This window comes from Oncorhynchus tshawytscha, linkage group LG34 (assembly GCF_018296145.1).
Source record: "Oncorhynchus tshawytscha isolate Ot180627B linkage group LG34, Otsh_v2.0, whole genome shotgun sequence".
Classification (NCBI taxonomy): Eukaryota; Metazoa; Chordata; class Actinopteri; order Salmoniformes; family Salmonidae; genus Oncorhynchus; species Oncorhynchus tshawytscha.
In genome coordinates, this window is record NC_056462.1 from 8,974,849 (window position 1) to 8,991,724 (window position 16,876).

At 41.9% G+C, this 16,876-nt stretch overlaps 1 protein-coding gene across 2 annotated transcripts in view; it reads left to right on the forward strand.

Moving 5' to 3' along the window:
* The first annotated feature begins 735 nt into the window (after positions 1-735).
* Positions 736-16,876, forward strand: part of LOC121841779 — a 53,425-nt gene continuing 37,284 nt past the window's right edge. Inside the window, exons 1-7 of one of the 2 annotated variants that reach the window (XM_042311883.1) lie at positions 736-1,532; positions 2,321-2,451; positions 5,185-5,358; positions 10,419-10,583; positions 10,833-10,944; positions 11,187-11,314; positions 11,979-13,221. In XM_042311883.1, the coding sequence (XP_042167817.1) occupies positions 1,265-1,532; positions 2,321-2,451; positions 5,185-5,358; positions 10,419-10,583; positions 10,833-10,944; positions 11,187-11,314; positions 11,979-12,920 (1,920 nt within the window). In that variant the 5' untranslated portion in view covers positions 736-1,264 and the 3' untranslated portion in view covers positions 12,921-13,221. Of the gene's footprint in view, positions 1,533-2,320; positions 2,452-5,184; positions 5,359-10,418; positions 10,584-10,832; positions 10,945-11,186; positions 11,315-11,978; positions 13,222-16,876 lie in introns of those variants that run through there. The other variant, XM_042311884.1, reaches the window with a different exon arrangement.

Sequence of the window (16,876 nt, forward strand, 5' to 3'; positions counted from 1 at the left end):
TTGATGATTTATCCAATTTACCCAAAGTACAATTAAAATTTCCTGAAATAAGCCATAGTCCCTTGCATTGTTGGTTAAATAATAAAATCATGTCAGACATAAATTTGGAGGAGTCTGTATTTGGGGCATATACATTTAGTATAGTAATATGTTGACCAAGTATATTACCTGTAATCAAAATAAATCATCCTTCAGGATCTGCATCTTGCTGCTCAAATATAAAATGGGACATTTGAGGATGGCAGTGCGTCTTTTGTTTGAACTAAAAGAAGAAAAGTACACCTGGCCCACCCAGTCCCTCTTCAGTTTAGCATGTTCTGTTGAAGATAAATGAGTCTCCTGTAAGCATAGCAATTGAAACCCTTTCCTTTTTTAAGAATGTTAGAATTTTCTTCCTCTTGACCTCTTGAACCAGATAAAACATGTGTCATGGCCTTGCAGTCGGATACCAATTAGTTGCTGGCAGTTAAGATGCTTTCACTGGTGCAGCTGTAGAACTTTGAGAATCTGCCAAATCTATTCAGGTTCCTGAGGGGGAAGAGGCGTTGTATTGTCAACACCACTGTTGGTGTGTGTGTGGACCATGTTAATTCCTTATGTAACAGTATAACCTGGGTTCGAACCAGCCACCCTCGAAGCATCGTTACCCATCGCTCCACAAAAGCAGGGGCCCTTGCAGAGCAAGGGGAACGACTACTTCACGGTCTCAGAGCAAGTGACGTCACCGATTGAAACGATATTAGCGCGCACCACCGCTAACTAGCTAGCCATTTCACATCGGTTACACTTAGTGATGTGATATTTGACTAACGGTATGTAAAAATGGATGTACTTACTTTGATAGGTTCACACCTTTGCCCACGAAGCAGCCAATCATTTGGAGCCGGTTTTGCTCAAAACGCTGTGTTTGCGCCAGCCGAAAATAAAGCCCTGAATGTGTAGCTAACTTAATAAAACAGTACAGCATTTCAAAGAACAGCGCGCTGCCATCGTACCCGTTTCATTTAACCACACCCTTTGAGCTATGACCCACGCCAATAAGATCCTTTCTCTTCAATGTAAACGGAAGTGACCAGTGACGGAGTACGAGTTCCACTTCAGCGTTTTTATTTTTGTTATTTAGACATTCATCAACACCATGTAACTCAAAATATTACTATTTTAACTGCACGGCATAACATACTTACCCCCAGGTGGTGTTTAATTCACGTTGGAGACAGGACTTAATATATGTTATCTAGTTAACGCTAGCAAGGAGCTAACAATGGCTAACTGTATGGTTTATCACACTCAAATAGCCTCCATCATGGAGGTGCTAGCGAATGCAGCCGTGGCGGAGATCTGTAAACTCGTAGACGACGACTATGCAGTGATCCGTTTGGAAATGTCTCAAAGCCAGAAAGAAAACAGGGCAATGCGGAGGAAACTACAGCTACTGGAACTGAAGATGGCACGGGAGCGCGCAGAGCGCGTCCTCGCCAGTCGTCCCAGTAGTGTCAAGATCCTCGACCGATACAGAGGAATGGCAAAAGGTACATTTAGCAGAACGCTGAGGCTGCGGAACCGTGTCCCCATCCTCCTCTGCGCGCGTGACTTTAGATGCGTTAACCACATTATGGTTAACTGTTTTATGAACCACATTATGGTTAACCAGAATTGGGTCTTGGTCATTTGTTGGATAATATGCAACTTCGATATTTTGCACAAATCAATTTTTATTTGTCACACACATGGTTAGCAGATGTTAATGCGAGTGTAGCGAAATGCTTGTGCTTCTAGTTCCGACAGTGCAGTAATATCTAACAAGTAATCTAACAATTCTCCAACAACTACCTAATACACACATATAAAGGGCTAAACTGAGAATATGTACATGTAAGTATATGGATGAGCAGCAAAGGCAAGGTGCAATAGATGGTATAAAATACAGTATATACATGTGATATGAGTAATGTAAGATATGTAAACATTATTCAAGTGGCATTATTTAGAGTGGCATTGTATAAAGTGACTAGTGATCCATTTATTAAAGTGGCCAGTGATTGGGTCTCAATGTAGGCAGCAGCCTCTCTGAGTTAGTGATTCCTGTTTAGCAGTCTGATTGCCTTGAGACACCAAAGACACAATATAATATTCTAACCAGATTTTCTGCATTTTCAATTTGATGCATTGAACATAATCAATAGACCTATAAATAGTCAAGAAGTTATGAGAAGTGTTACCTTACATCCTTGCCAATTCTAGACCGTGTCCACAGTGTACAATATAGCATTGACAGTAGCTAACCTAACCACCTCTTTTCCCTCAATCACTGTCTCAGGTGAAGGGCATCTCACTGGAGGCCACAGGGGCTTGGTGAAGCCAGCGGGACACAATACATGGAGAGATGACCAACCAATCACTGTTGATGAGGGGAATGGAACCTCAACCCAGCACATTATTGTGATAGAGGTTAGTGGAATAGTGTTGCATTAACAATGAGTTACTTTGTAAATCAAATGTGTCCTGATTTTTTTTCTTCTTCAGAAACACTCCCCTCAGCTATTCACTTGCTTACATCGTTCCATTTGATTTCAATCACTTTCTGACTGCACCCCTTTTTGATTTGAACAGCACTTTCCATACACATTCAGGAGATAGTTGACCCAAAGTTGACCCATTTTGCATACCCCACCATACCATGGGACATCCATGTCTTTACTACTGGGGAAAAATGACAATTGAGTATGATATAATTTTAAAGCTTACATGCAGGGTGGTAATTCAACTTAGACCCTAATTTACATAATTGGCGGTGTTTGTGTTGTGCCCGCCATCAGTTGAGACACAGCATACTCTTGAAAACATGGCGGGTGTCATTTGAATTCTAGAAATCTAATTCATAGAATTGACCTATCCATTCAGACCACTGCAATTTAGCTGGTACACCATTGACATTTTAATTAGAAGTTGCTACCACTATTTTGACGTAATTTCCTGTCCTAAAGAGGAAATGCACATTTAAGTTCCACCTCCGAAAAATTACAAAGGCTACTTCATTAAAATTACAGGCTGGGGCACTGACAAATAGGGCACTGTCAGTGTAGCTACCTAGCATGCTAAACTTATCTAGCTAGCTAATGTTATTTGTTGATGCTGTTTTTTATTTTCTTACTACACCATATTCAAAATATTAGCCAGCTGGCTGTGTGTCTGGTTCTGGAGCTGAATTAGGGAAAACATTGCCACAGATGGAAACCACTGGCCTATCTTTGACTGTCATCTCCAAAGTTTTGTCATCTTCCATAAATTGTGGCCGCAAATCCGCTATAGAAATAGTTAGAAATAATAAGATGAAACTCTGGTAATATGAATAACTATTGAACGATAGCTGTTATGCGTTTTTCTACATTGTTATGGACACGTTGCAACCTTTGGTAGCTAGGTAGGCTGCTGGTATGCTTCGGCTGCTGCTATAGCAAAGCCAAGTCAGCTCGTGCTCATGGTTCTCATGGGAAGTGAAAGTATAGGCTACAATGACTTTGTTCATTGACAAACTAGCTTGTGAACAAAATAATTTAAATAGCCAAGAAACACAAGGACAAAGTCTCACTTCAGTCGACTTTTGTCTACAGCTTTTCTAAAAATGTAAATTTCACTCAGCTCCAAACGTGGGCACAGCTTCCATCCAGGAAGGATGAGGTGGAATAGGCTATATAGCATTTGAAAACAGCTACTGCAGCATTTATTTTACTATAAAGGTGATCATACTTTACCGTTTTTATTCACAAACGCAAGTGAAATGCTCGCACTGTTGAGCCCTGACCACCCGCCTATGCGGGTGTTCATTTTAGGCCCATCATGTTAGTGGTCAAAAAAATGGGTCAAACCATTAATTTTGCGGCGATGGGTTGGCATAATGCTATCATATCACGCAATTATACCATTTATAAAATGTTCAGATATATGTATATTTAATACAGACACAAGGCTGTTTGTCTCATCTCAGTGGCAAATAATTAATTAGAATAATCTTGCAGCTGTTTCTGATTAAGGAACAATGCCATGCTGGTGGGTGGTAACATTCAAATAAAACCAGCCCTGAAATGAAACGTAGTTTGAAAAGCATTTGTATGTCATATCATAGGAAAACACACCGCATTCACACGGATTTGCACAAAGTGGGCAGCTCAGATGTCACTACAAGCCCAAATATATCATACTTTGACTAAAACGATGACTTATTGACTTAAATCGTTGTGCAAAATCATGGGTAAGCTGTGGCCATCATCTTTCAGCTCTAAAAAGTTTTTCTACTGGTGTGGGCATTTAAACCTCCAATTACTACCACAAAGATAGCTGCCGGTCGATTCACAGTTGAATGTCAACTTAAGTAAGAATATCTATTCTGTCATCTATATTTCTATGATTTCAATAGGTTTCCTATGGATGATTCACAGTATAATATAAAACATCTTATATTCCCATTCAAGTCAAAATTCTCTTGTTATGGTTGACGGTCCAATTGTTATGGACCGTCAACCATCTTTTTGGTACCAATTGAAAGTTGAAATTGTATTTCCATTTTAGTACATTTGTCAGTCAGAAAACATGACACCCTCCACCCTGTTTTCAAGAGCATGCTGTGCCTCAACTGATGACAGGCACAACACAAACATCTTAGATGATGTAAAATAGTCTAAGCTACAACGTATGCAAGAAAAGTTGACTTGTTTTAGATATTTGGTGTTAAAGGAAAACATTTACATTTTTCAAGATATCAAAAAAATAGACAACCCAGTTTGTAAAGCTTTTAAATGATATCAAACTCAACCGTTTATCTTTTCCAGTGATTAAGACATGGATGTCTCATGGTATGGTGGGGAAAGCAAAATGGGTCAACTTTGGGCACCTCTATCTCCTGAATGTTTTGGCACTCAGGTCCAAAAAGTCACTTTCTGACCACTTCTACCATGGAAAGATTCATTCAAATCAAAAGGTAATGCGGTCAAAAAGTAATTGAAATCAAATGGAACGACCCATAAAGGAGCTTGTGAGACATCCCTACGACATTGTCATTGTTGTCTTTTGGCCAATCACATCAGATCTTTTTCCTAGCTGATCTCATTGGTCAAAAGGGAAAATTAAAAGGGAAAAAAAGATCAGAATTGGGCTGCTGTCTAAACGCAGCCTTCTTGTGTCAAGTCTGCAGATGCAGAGGCTGTAGGTCCTGGGGTCAAGCAGGAGAGGTCCGAAGGAAAGGAGCTACAACACAGCAGAGACATGACTGGAGCAGCGGCTGGAGTAGCATCCCCTGTAGCCACGGAGGACTCTACCACCACCCCAGCGCAGCCCAGGACGCGACGCAGCATCATGGAGGTCAGTGGAACGCTGAACGCCGTCCTCAAGACAGAGACCGACACAGAGACTTTAACTGTAACACAAAGGCTTTTGCACACAGGATCTGACCACAGATCAGACCCAGAGAGAATGGGGCCACTGGGCTGTCCTGCTCCCGGCTCAGAGTATTTACTTTACGGTAACCACTTAGGTGACGTGTTAGAGACTGGCAATGATCCGTCTTGTTCTTACGCTACAGGGATGGACCCTGGCAACATGCCCTTGGGTTTAGAGACACACACTGATCTGTCTAGAGAGGACTGGAACCAGTACACTAGTAGTGTATACTCTGAAGGGTGCGTGAAGGGTCTGGTCGTAGATAAAGTGACTGTGAAAGTGGAGGGCGACGCGCCTCCCACATGGAATGCAGATAGTCACATAGGAGACGGACACTCACAGGGCAGAGATTTCTTAGAAAACAGGGAAAGTTTAGAGACAAATCCAAATGTTGCGACCCACTCCCCTTTACACGCATTCAGCGGTCACGACCCAGTGTCCACATCGATTGGGCCTTCGGATTCAAACAACCGTGTCCGTTTCGATCAGATATTGAACTCAAACGACAGGGCTAGAGCCCAGGCTCCGGGAGGGGGAGCAACATCAGGCAATATTAAAGATAAACGGTTCCTCTACAAGTTCTGTAACAAAGGCTTCAGCTGCACCCAGAAGTCGGAGATACATCAGAGGGTCCACACAGGTGAGAAACCTTTCATCTGTACCCAGTGTCACATGCGCTTTGCCCAAGCTGGCACCCTGAAGAGGCACCAGAGGGTCCACACAGGGGAGAAACCCTTCAAATGTACCCAGTGTCACATGCGCTTTGCCCAGGCTGGTGACCTGAAGAGGCACCAGAGGGTCCACACAGGGGAGAAACCCTTTAGGTGCCCCCAGTGTGAGAAGAGGTTCTCCCGCCAGGACCAGCTGAAGATGCACCTAAAGATCCACATGGACGAAAGGCTGTTTGCGTAGCTACCTCAGGGTACACCAGCAGAAAAAACATTCCACTCTATAACATAGAACAGGGGTAGGCAACCCTGGTCCTGGAGGGCTATAGGCACTTCATTTTTTGATTTAACTGACCTGGAAGCCCGGGTGTGTTGAATTTAGGCAATCACTGATCAATTAGCTTAGTTGATCAGGGGTGGTGCCTAGTTGTATCAACCCTGACAAAGACCGTAACCATTTCTACTTGATACTGTAGCTTCTGACATTTAGATCAAAAACCTGCATTAAAGACAAAGCTGAATTGTTATTGTTGTCAACAGAACATATCCACAGATGCATTTGGAATGACAAGTCTAACAGATTTTACTGTTGAATATTCCTTAGTAGAATATTGCATCCAAACATTGTGTGATTTCTAAGGCATATATAAATAAGCCTTAAAAGTCTGTTACATGTAGTGTTTGTACTGTGTAGGATATATGATGTTTCATTACTTCCATTCAACTACTACCATTTTTTTCCCACGACACTTTTAATGAGAAAATTCATGTTGAGATGTGTATGTGTGGTTTTCATACGGTGTATTTAACACTTGTTTATGTACCTGTATACATACGGGTTGAAAGTGGCAGATTTGGGCACTGATAAGCACCTAAATTGTAACGACAGTGTCTGTACAGTAACATGCAATAAATGACGTCAGTGCTCAGGCTCTGTATGGGTTTTGACTGACAGCTGTTCTGAACTTGAGCACAACACGTGGCAAGTTGCACCCATCCCTCCCACTATAATTGTGCAACTTTTTGTTGTATGAATGAAGGAAATGCTGAAAATTAAGAGGACTATGTATTTTGAAAGATGAGATGTTAAGGATTATAATAAATACAGCTTTGACTTCATACAAGCAAACCAAACACTCATAAATCAAAATGTCCACTTCACATTTCCATATGATAAAACTCATGTCATATACACAGTGTGAAAACATTAGGAACACTGTCAATGACAGACCGACCAGGTGAAAGCTTTGATTCCTTATTGTTAAATCGACTTCAATCAGTGTAGATGGAGGTTAAAGAAGGATTTGAAAAGCCTTGAGACGTGGATTTTGTTTGTGTGTCATTCAGAAGTTGAATATGCAAGACAATTTTTAAATACACAGTGTATGGTAGGTGCCCGGTGCACCCGTTTGAGTGTGTCAAGAACTGCAACGCTGCCGGGTTTTTCACGCTCAACAGTTTCCCTTGTGTATCAAGAATGGTCCACCACCCAAAGGAGATCCAACCAACTTGACACAACTGTGGGGAGCATTGGAGTCAACATGAGCCAGCATCCCTGTGGAACGCTTGACACCTTGCAGAGTCCATGCACAGACGAATTGAGGCTGTTCTGAGGGCAAAAGGGGTTGCAACTCAACAGTAGGAAGGCTTTCCTAATGTCTTGTACACTGTTTACAGTGTCAATGTTTATGATCCCTACGTTTGATGTACAGTTACAAGATGACATGGTGTCAGAACCTGTTCTGAACATAATGAGTCTATTAGCCACGGAACACGCGCCTGAATGCACTCATGACTCCTTTCTATACTCACCAAAATGACCATCTGTTTCTCTGAATTGTCTTGTGAAAGCCTAACACTGTAATATCGTATTTTATAATTTAGCGAATGATGTTGGCAATAGAACAAGCTTTCAAATGATGCCCACCTCATCCAGATTGACATTTTAAAATGGTCCGGTTTTGGATTGCGACGACAAGTGTGCTTGCTGCAGTTCCTCAATGGCACAGCTAGGAGAGCAACAAAAAAATCACCTTGTAGTTGGAGACTGTTCTTTGAGTCATACAAATGCATTGAAATGACTTAGGAACTGTGCACACTTTGGAGAGGTGTGTTGCCACTTGGAGACACCAGTTAGTCCTCTCACTCAAACCCTTGTCATTTTTCTGCCTTACGTTGCACCTACCCCACATTTTCCAGGAATATTCTTGTCATGTTACTGAATGAATCAAGAGTATTTATTGATTTCGTTATCAACAAATGCGGTGAAAAGTTCAGTAAATGTAAAATGCACATCAAACCAACAGTGGAATGTTGCGATTCAGTATTGTGTTAGGTGAACTGTTGTGTCCTCTACTTTGGACACAACAGTTTCCATAATCTCAAAACTGTTCCCTTTCAATTGCTACCATGCTTATGCATTTCATACTTCTTCTGTAAGAAACATTACAATTTAGCCCTATCATTATACAGTGCCTTCAGAAAGTATTCATACCCCTTGACTTATTCCACATTTTGTTGTTACAGCTTGAATTCAAAATATATTTTTTTCTCACCCATCTACACACAATACCCCATAATGACAAAGTGAAAACATGTTTTCCAAAATGTTAGCAAATGTATTAAATGAAATACAGACATAACTCATTTACATATGTATTCACACCCTTGAGTCAATACTTTGTGGAAGCAAGTGATTGCAGTGATTGCAGCTTTGAGTCTTTCTGGGTCATTTTCTAAGAGCTTTCAACAACTGGATCGTGCAACATTTTCACATTTTATTTTTAAGCTCTGTCAAATTGGTTGTTGATCTTTGCTAGACATGCATTTTCAGGCTTTGACATAGATTTTCAAGTAGATTTACAAAACGGTAACTCAGGCACTCGGGAACATTCACTGTCTTTTTGGTAAGGAACTCCAGTGTAGATTTGGCATTATGCTTTAGGTTGTTGTCCTGTTGAAAGGTGAATTAATCTCCCAGTATCTGGTGGAAACTAGGCACTTGCCTGTGCTAAGCTCCACAGTCCTTAGTGATGGCAAGCAGACCCACAACATGATGCAGCCACCACTATGCTTGAAAATATAGAGTGGTACTTGGTAATGTGTTGTACTGGATTTGCCCCAAACATAACACTTTGTATTCAGGACAAAAAGCAAATTGCTTTGACACATTTTTTGCAGTATTACTTTACTGCCTTGTTGCAAACAGCATGCATGTTTTGGAATATGTTTTATTCTTTGCAGACTTCCTTCTTTTCACTCTGTCAATTAGGTTAGTACTGTAGAGTAACTACAATGTTGCTCATCCATCCTCAGTTTTCTCCTATCACAGCCATTAAATTCCAACTGTTTTTAAAGGCACCATTGGCCTCATGGTGAAATCCCGAGAGGATTCCTTCCTCCCCGGCAACTGAGTTAGGAAGGACGCCTGTATCTTTGTAGTGACTGGGTGTATTTATACACCATCCAAAGTGTAATTTAATAAATTCACCATGTTCAAAAGGATATTCAATGTCTGCTTCTTTTTTTCTACCTATCTACCAATAGGTGCCCTTCTTTGCGAGTCATTGGAAAACCTGTGGGGTACTGAGAGTTCAAAAATCATGTTTACATACAGAGTCTATGCAACTTATGTGACTTGTTAATTAAGCTAATGTGAACTCATTAACTTATTTAGGCTTGCCATACAAGTGATTAAATACTTATTCACTCAAGACATTTCAGCTTTTCATTTTTTATTAATTTTGTAAGAATTTCTAAAAACATAATTCCACTTTGACATTATGGGGTATTTGTATGTAGGCCAGTGACAAAAAAACATCTGCATTTGATACATTTTGCATTCAGGCTGTAATACAACAAATTGTGGAAAATGACTACTTTCTGGAGGCGCTGTAGGCCGTGTAAAAGGGTTAATAAACACAAAATGGGACTTTTCATTGAAACTCCCTTTAGTAAATGACTGAACACACCCTATGCTGCATACACTAACAGCACTTTATAACCAATAAACACTTAGTGTGTGGGAATGTGTAGGTATATTTACTAACAAACACCTACTGTACACATAAAAATAGTTTTGTAAGGTTTGTCTGATGTCTTTTGACTTAACATAGCTGACTTATTTTAACCCACAGCATTATATTTATGTCCACCATGATGGGTTTAACAATGAAGTCATTCTGTAACTACAGTATAGGACTCAAACGTAGTGGGGATGGGTAAACAATCCATGTTGAAAGTCTGTTTATTATCTGTGTGTACGTACTTGAGGGAGTGTATGTCTGTGTAATCTGTATCACCTGTCTCTTCCAGGAGGAGGAGGGTCCAGAGGTTCTGCTGGTGAAGGAGGAGGGTTGTGAGGAGGGTCTGGGGAACCCCGAGGGGACTATGGTCATGGAGGACAACCAGACTACACCTCCTCCTGAACCCACAGAGGAGCCAGCTGAGCAGTACAGGACCACACACAGTCTCACTGAGGTGAGCTCACTGTAAACTACTGTCTGAATGGTATTAAGTCAGGGCCTGTATCCACAAAGTGTCTCAGAGGAGAGCTGTGGTATCATGATTTTGAATCATCCAAGTATTAGTGTCAACTAATCAAATCAACTAACATGTTTGGATAGTATTTATAGCAATCCTTCATTGTCCAATCAGAAGATGCTCCACAGCAGGATGCTCCTATCAGATTTCTTGATCCAACATCCTCTCACTCTGTATCTCTTACAGTCAGTAGACATGGAGGATGGGAAGCCTGATCTGCTGCTGGTCAAAGAGGAGACCATAGAAGGTGGACCAGAGAGCATTAACCTGCTGAGTGGACTAAAGATGGGGGAGCAAGGTAAGGGAGAAATAAATGTAGCTTACATACAGTAATAGATATTCAATGGGAATAGTGATGCACCTGGCTATTGTTTTTTTTCTTAATTTTCTTCATTCAAATGTTTTTATCAATACAGCTTATGTTTACATACAAAAACACACATTATAATGTGTGTACTTGACCAGGTAATTGACAAAAAAAAACATATGTAGAGTTCTCTGACATGTTTGTAAAGTCTATTTTGCAACCTCTTCCTGCAGGTGGTTGGCTGGAAGCTAACAGAGGAGACTGGGTGACCATCTTGGATTCCCAGACCCAGACTGGTGCAGCCAAGGGCCCGGGGGATGACATCACTGAGCAGGCCAGGACCAGAGGAGACCAAGTGGAGGTCAGTAGGAAGGGACAGCGTCCTCAACTCTGGGCTGGGGAACAACACTGTTAACCAGAAACAGACAGTTGAACATAAAACAACAACCAAACTGACAACAGACTGGGTGAGGTGTCGATTTTAGGTGTGTCTGTATGCAGGGGGAGAGAACAGACACAGACTCTGCTAGCGATGCTCCGTCCTGTTCCTATAGTTGTGATTCAGAGGCACTAATGGCACCTCAGGTTAACCACCTAACAGGTGCTGCCTTCAGCCTGCCTTCTATAGGATCTATCAACTGGAACATGGACCCTGTGACATCAGACACTTCCTGGCCTTCATCCTCCTCACACTCCCCTAATGTTAAACCAGACCTCAGACAATGCCAGTGCCTCAACACTAAATGGCTTCACAAGAACATTGATAAATTACAGTAGGAAAGGGAACACCTTTAGTTTCTCCTTTTGTTCTGTGGAACCAAAACATTATACTTCATTCTTGAATCAACACACATTATTTATTTATAATACACTCAAATGGCTTCATATTGTTAGGTACTTGAATCACAGTGTTAGATGGCTAGACTGTGCTTAACATTTAATCATTTCATGTCATGTTTTTCTGTGTACAGCAAAGAGCTTCTTATATAAACCTTTATGTTCTTCTGTACAATTTGTGTTTACAGTCTGCAGTCCATGAAGACCTGCTGATATCCGGTGTTGCTGACGGGAGAGACTGGACCTCTGAAGCACCTGGTCACAAACCCTGGCCACGGATCAGAACCCTGGATCAGGAGCCGTTTCTCTTCCTTCCCAAGTCAGGACCAGGACCGAACCACGAAGGACCGAGACTCCACCACCACACCGAACACAACCAGTGGACAGGTGGACTGAACAACCTCAGTCCTGGTGGTCATCAGAGAGACAGAGGCTCCAGTCAAGAATCCAGTCTGCAGCCCAGACCCTTCTCTTTACAGTCTCAGTGCAGGAATGAAGCAGGGCCTGGGGCTGATAGAGATAGACCCTCCTGTTCCTATGATACAAACACCACAGTATCCATGATGAACAGAGCAGGTCACCCTGGGCTTCAGCCTTCACAGAGAGTGGTGGGAGACCCCCCTGGTGGTAGTCTATCAGCAAGTGTGTCTTCTCCTTCAGGGTCTTGTCTAATGCCTGGTGACTGGGTTCATAGAAAGCCTGGACCTGGGTCTAGCCTTCCTCAGTTACCTCATGGTTACCCCACCAATACAGACAGGGTCAGAATGGGTGTTCATCACAAGAGGTACCTAGCCTATAACACAGCACACAATCCCAACAACACCCAAACAATGGCTAGAGGTCAAGGTAGGAGCTCAAAGACCAACCACCTGGGGGTGGTGGCTCCTGCTTCTACCTCCTCTGGTGTCATTGGGTCACAATGTGGTAGGCCGAGTGTTAGGACAGACGCTGACAAGCCGTATGCCTGTCCCACGTGTGGGAAGCGTTTTGCTAAGGTGAACTATGTGAAGCAGCACCAGACTGTTCACACCAAGGAGAGGCCCTTCATGTGTAAGCTGTGTTACAAGAGGTTTTCCTTCCTTAGTAACCTCATCAGACATAGGAGTGTCCACAATGGGGAGAAATCATAGCAGTGTGGCTTGAGATGTAGGCTATATAGGGGATGTCTGGGACCTATTCTTTAGCTGACATATTCCAGTTATCATGTGAAGTGTCCTGGGTAGCTCACAGGATACATACTTGTTTGGTGTGTTGACATAGTAAATAACGCTGTAATTGAAGTGTAACACTATCAGTTCGTACGTAAACTCACTCTGGCTATCTACTCCGATTTAATGACTGGTGTCAGTAAACATTTTTAAAAAACGTCATTAAATTGTTGCCAGCAGCACAGTTACAGTCACCAACGCTCCAGATAACATGAAAACAGCCTAATCAGCTCTGCTATTGCAAATAAAATGGTCAGAGTGAGGTATTCTCTTATTTGTTTCTGGAAGTAGCTAGCAAGCTAGCCAACTTCAGCCAGTTAGCATGGGTGCTTGACTGCCGCTGTGAAGTCAGACGCACGGATCAACGTGTCCCACCCAGTGCGAGCAGAATTGCGGAACGGACAATTTGCCAATGCTCTGAGTTTACGTACGAACACACCCTATATTCACCCTCTGAATTGAGTTTTGCCTAAATTCTATTCATAACAAATATAATGTCCCTCGTTTTTATAACACGCCTAGACTGTGTACCAGTCTTTTTTAGCTAACTTTCCACTCCATGTCATTGCCAAAGAGACTGGCCTTTCTGACGTTTCAACAAATCAGGATCAACTCCTGTTATTAACCTCCAGATCATTGTAGAGTTTTCATATTTGAAAATGGCAGGAGATTGGCTCTTCTGCAATCTCAACGTTCAATAATATGCAGCTGGATTTACAGCGGAGTTGCTCATTGGTTGTTGGAAATAACATTAATATTTCCAACGACATGTGGAGCCTCAAATAGAAATATAACGTCAAAATCTAAAATGTTGCTGTTCGCTATGCAATAGGCTTTGTGGCTGGAATTACAGTATGTATTTAGTTTGAGAGTTTAGATTTGAGCTAACAATTTAGCAGACTGGTTACTTCTGGACAAACAAAGAACGATTGCTTAGCAACCGGATACCAGCATGTTCTGTGGGGGTAAAAAGCGACAGTTCCAATATTTAGATAATATTTGTGATTGGAGGAAAGCTGTGAGGGTTATCTAATCAGGATCCACTCATCTGTTAACCTCCAGCTCATGATAGAATGTTCATTTTTGAAAATGGCAGGAGTGGAATGTTAGTTAGAGACTGGTACTCCGGCTATAACACCCCCGCCAAAAACATTATTTGATATAGTCAGGTGGTACCTGTTCCTTTATGTGCTATAATTAGGTGATCAAATCTGTTAATAAATGAGAATTCATGTTGTCCTTTTGATGTGTTGATTTTGATTTGCTTGTTTATAATTTAGAATTATAATGGCCTAAGTCTCCTTGGCTTCCTTCTAACCTCTAGGTTTCTGTCCTTGCCACAGATGGGATCTAGCCAGTCATTCGTTTTTAGGTCAATTGCTGACTGCGCTGAGCATGGAAAGGGTTTCCACGATATTCCACAGCCACAAAGTAAAGATTGCCTATATCGTGGAAGTTCATGAAAACAAAAATGTACTTTTTGGTCTTTAAGGTTAGAGTTAGGCATAAGGTTAGCAGTGTGGTTGCCTCTTTTAGAACCCAAGAGTGAAATACTTACGCACTGGTCTCTAACATGTAGGCTCAGCATTCCTGAACAGTCCCATTACAAGGCGGAATGTTGTACAGACTTCATTTCAATTTACTTTACCTGTTGTCCGCTGAGTTTGTCCATATGTCGGAGGTAATCTGATTCAAAATATCCACAGGGAAGTATTAGTATTGGAGCGACCCGCACAGACAGCTGTGTTATGTGTTAGGCTAGTAGGTGGTTGTGTTGTACTTACTAGTACCCAGTGTTCGCGGAGTCCAACATGCCAATCAACCTGATATCTGCCAATCACGGGAATGCCTGGAATGTTCTGATGCCGGGCATCTTGGCGGTTGGCGGAGGGGTGTTGGGCAGGGGGATAGAGCATTGGAAGTTAAGACCAGGTTTAGCCTTTGTTCTCTCTTTTACGCCTGGGCTTCACAAGAGAAGGTCACGATTGGCTTGTGGGTTATCTTTCATTTATTTGGCGTGGGCTACGGCCAGACAGTAGCCTGTGTAAAGTTGGTTTAATAAACCGTCAATTCGTAAACTCAATCCTCTGTCTGGACAATTGTTCCTTTATGATCTAGTCAGGTCATTGCAGTATTATCAACTCGACATTCAGTACGCTGGTCTTTATATCGGTTTGTATTTCCAGTTTTTATTTTCAATACTGATGCAATTCACACCTGACAAACACTTGCACAATATGGGTGACCCTAACCGATCTATAGACCGAACAGCAAACACTTCCAGTTTATTGAGAGGAAGGGTGCTCCGGTTGACAACATTCGGCTATTGTTTACATATTGTGCAATGCGTCAAGCGATAGAACCTACCGGCATTGCAAAAAGTCGGGTAAACAACACTTTCCTGTGTATACCCTATTTCCACCTCCAGCTACCAAAATGACCAAAAGCATGTATAACTAAAGTAACTGTAAATATAATTTTATTTCACATTCTGGCTTGTATAAACAAACATTTAGTAATTTCCCAGGTCTTTTTTCTGGAAATGTGAAGAGTGGTGCCGGGACAGTTCTGGGACGGTAGGCATGCTCTCTGCTACCCACTTCATGTTTTAATTATTATTTTGGGTATATTAGACCTACTTCCCATTGCAAACATGTTTTATCTTGTTCATCACATTAACAGGTGATCTAAAGTTTAAATGCAACAATATTTCACAGCTATTATTTTAAAAGAGATAGCTAACGGCAAGCGAACTGGAACGTCGATCCAGAGCATCCCAAACATGCTCAATGGGTGACATGTCTGGTGAATATGCAGGCCATGCAAAAACTGAAATTTCCAGCTTCCAGGAATTGTGTACAGATACTTGCGACATGGGGCCGTGCATTATCATGCTGAAATGAGGTGATGGCAGCGGATGAATGGCACGACAATGGACCTCACGATCTCGTCATGGTATCTCTGTGCATTCAGATTTATTTCAGCTTTTATGTCTTTCATCACATTCCCAGTGGGCCAGAAGTTTACATACAGTCAATAAATATTTGGTGGCATTGCCTTTAAATTGTTTAACTTGGGTCAAATGTTTCTGGTAGCCTTCCACAAGCTTCCCACAATAAGTTTGGTGAATTTTGTCCGATTCCTTATGACAGAGGTTATGTAACTTAGTCAGGTTTGTAGGCCTCCTTGCTCACACAAGCTTTTTCAGTTCTGCCCACAATTTTTCTATAGGATTGAGGTCAGGGCTTTGTGATGGTCACTCCAATACCTTAACTTTGTTGTCCTTAAGCCATTTTGCCACAACTTTGGAAGTATGCTTGGGGTCATTGTCCATTTGGAAGACCCATGTGCGACCAAGCTTTAACTTCAGGACTGATGCCTTGAGATGTTGCTTCAATATATCCACGTAATTTTCCTTTCCTCACGATGCCATCTATTTTGTGAAGTGCACCAGTCCCTCCTGCAGCAAAGCACCCTCACAGCATGATGCTTCCATCCCCATGCTTCACAGTTGGGATGGTGTTCTTTGGCTTGCAAGCCTCCCCCTTTTTCCTCCAAACATAACGATGGTTATTATGGCCAAACAGTTCTATTTTTGTTTCATCAGACCAGAGGACATTTCTCCAAAAAGTACAATCTTTGTCCCCGTGTGCAGTTGCAAACCTAGTCTGGCTTTTTTATGACGGTTTTGGAGTGTCTTCTTCCTTGCTGGGCGACCTTTCAGGTTATGTCGATATAGGACTTGTTTTACTGTGGATATAGATACTTTTGTACCTGTTTCCTCCAGCATCTTCACAAGGTCCTTTGCTATTGTTCTGGGATTGATTTACGCTTTTCGCACCAAAGTACGTTCATCTCTAGGAGACGGAACACGTCTC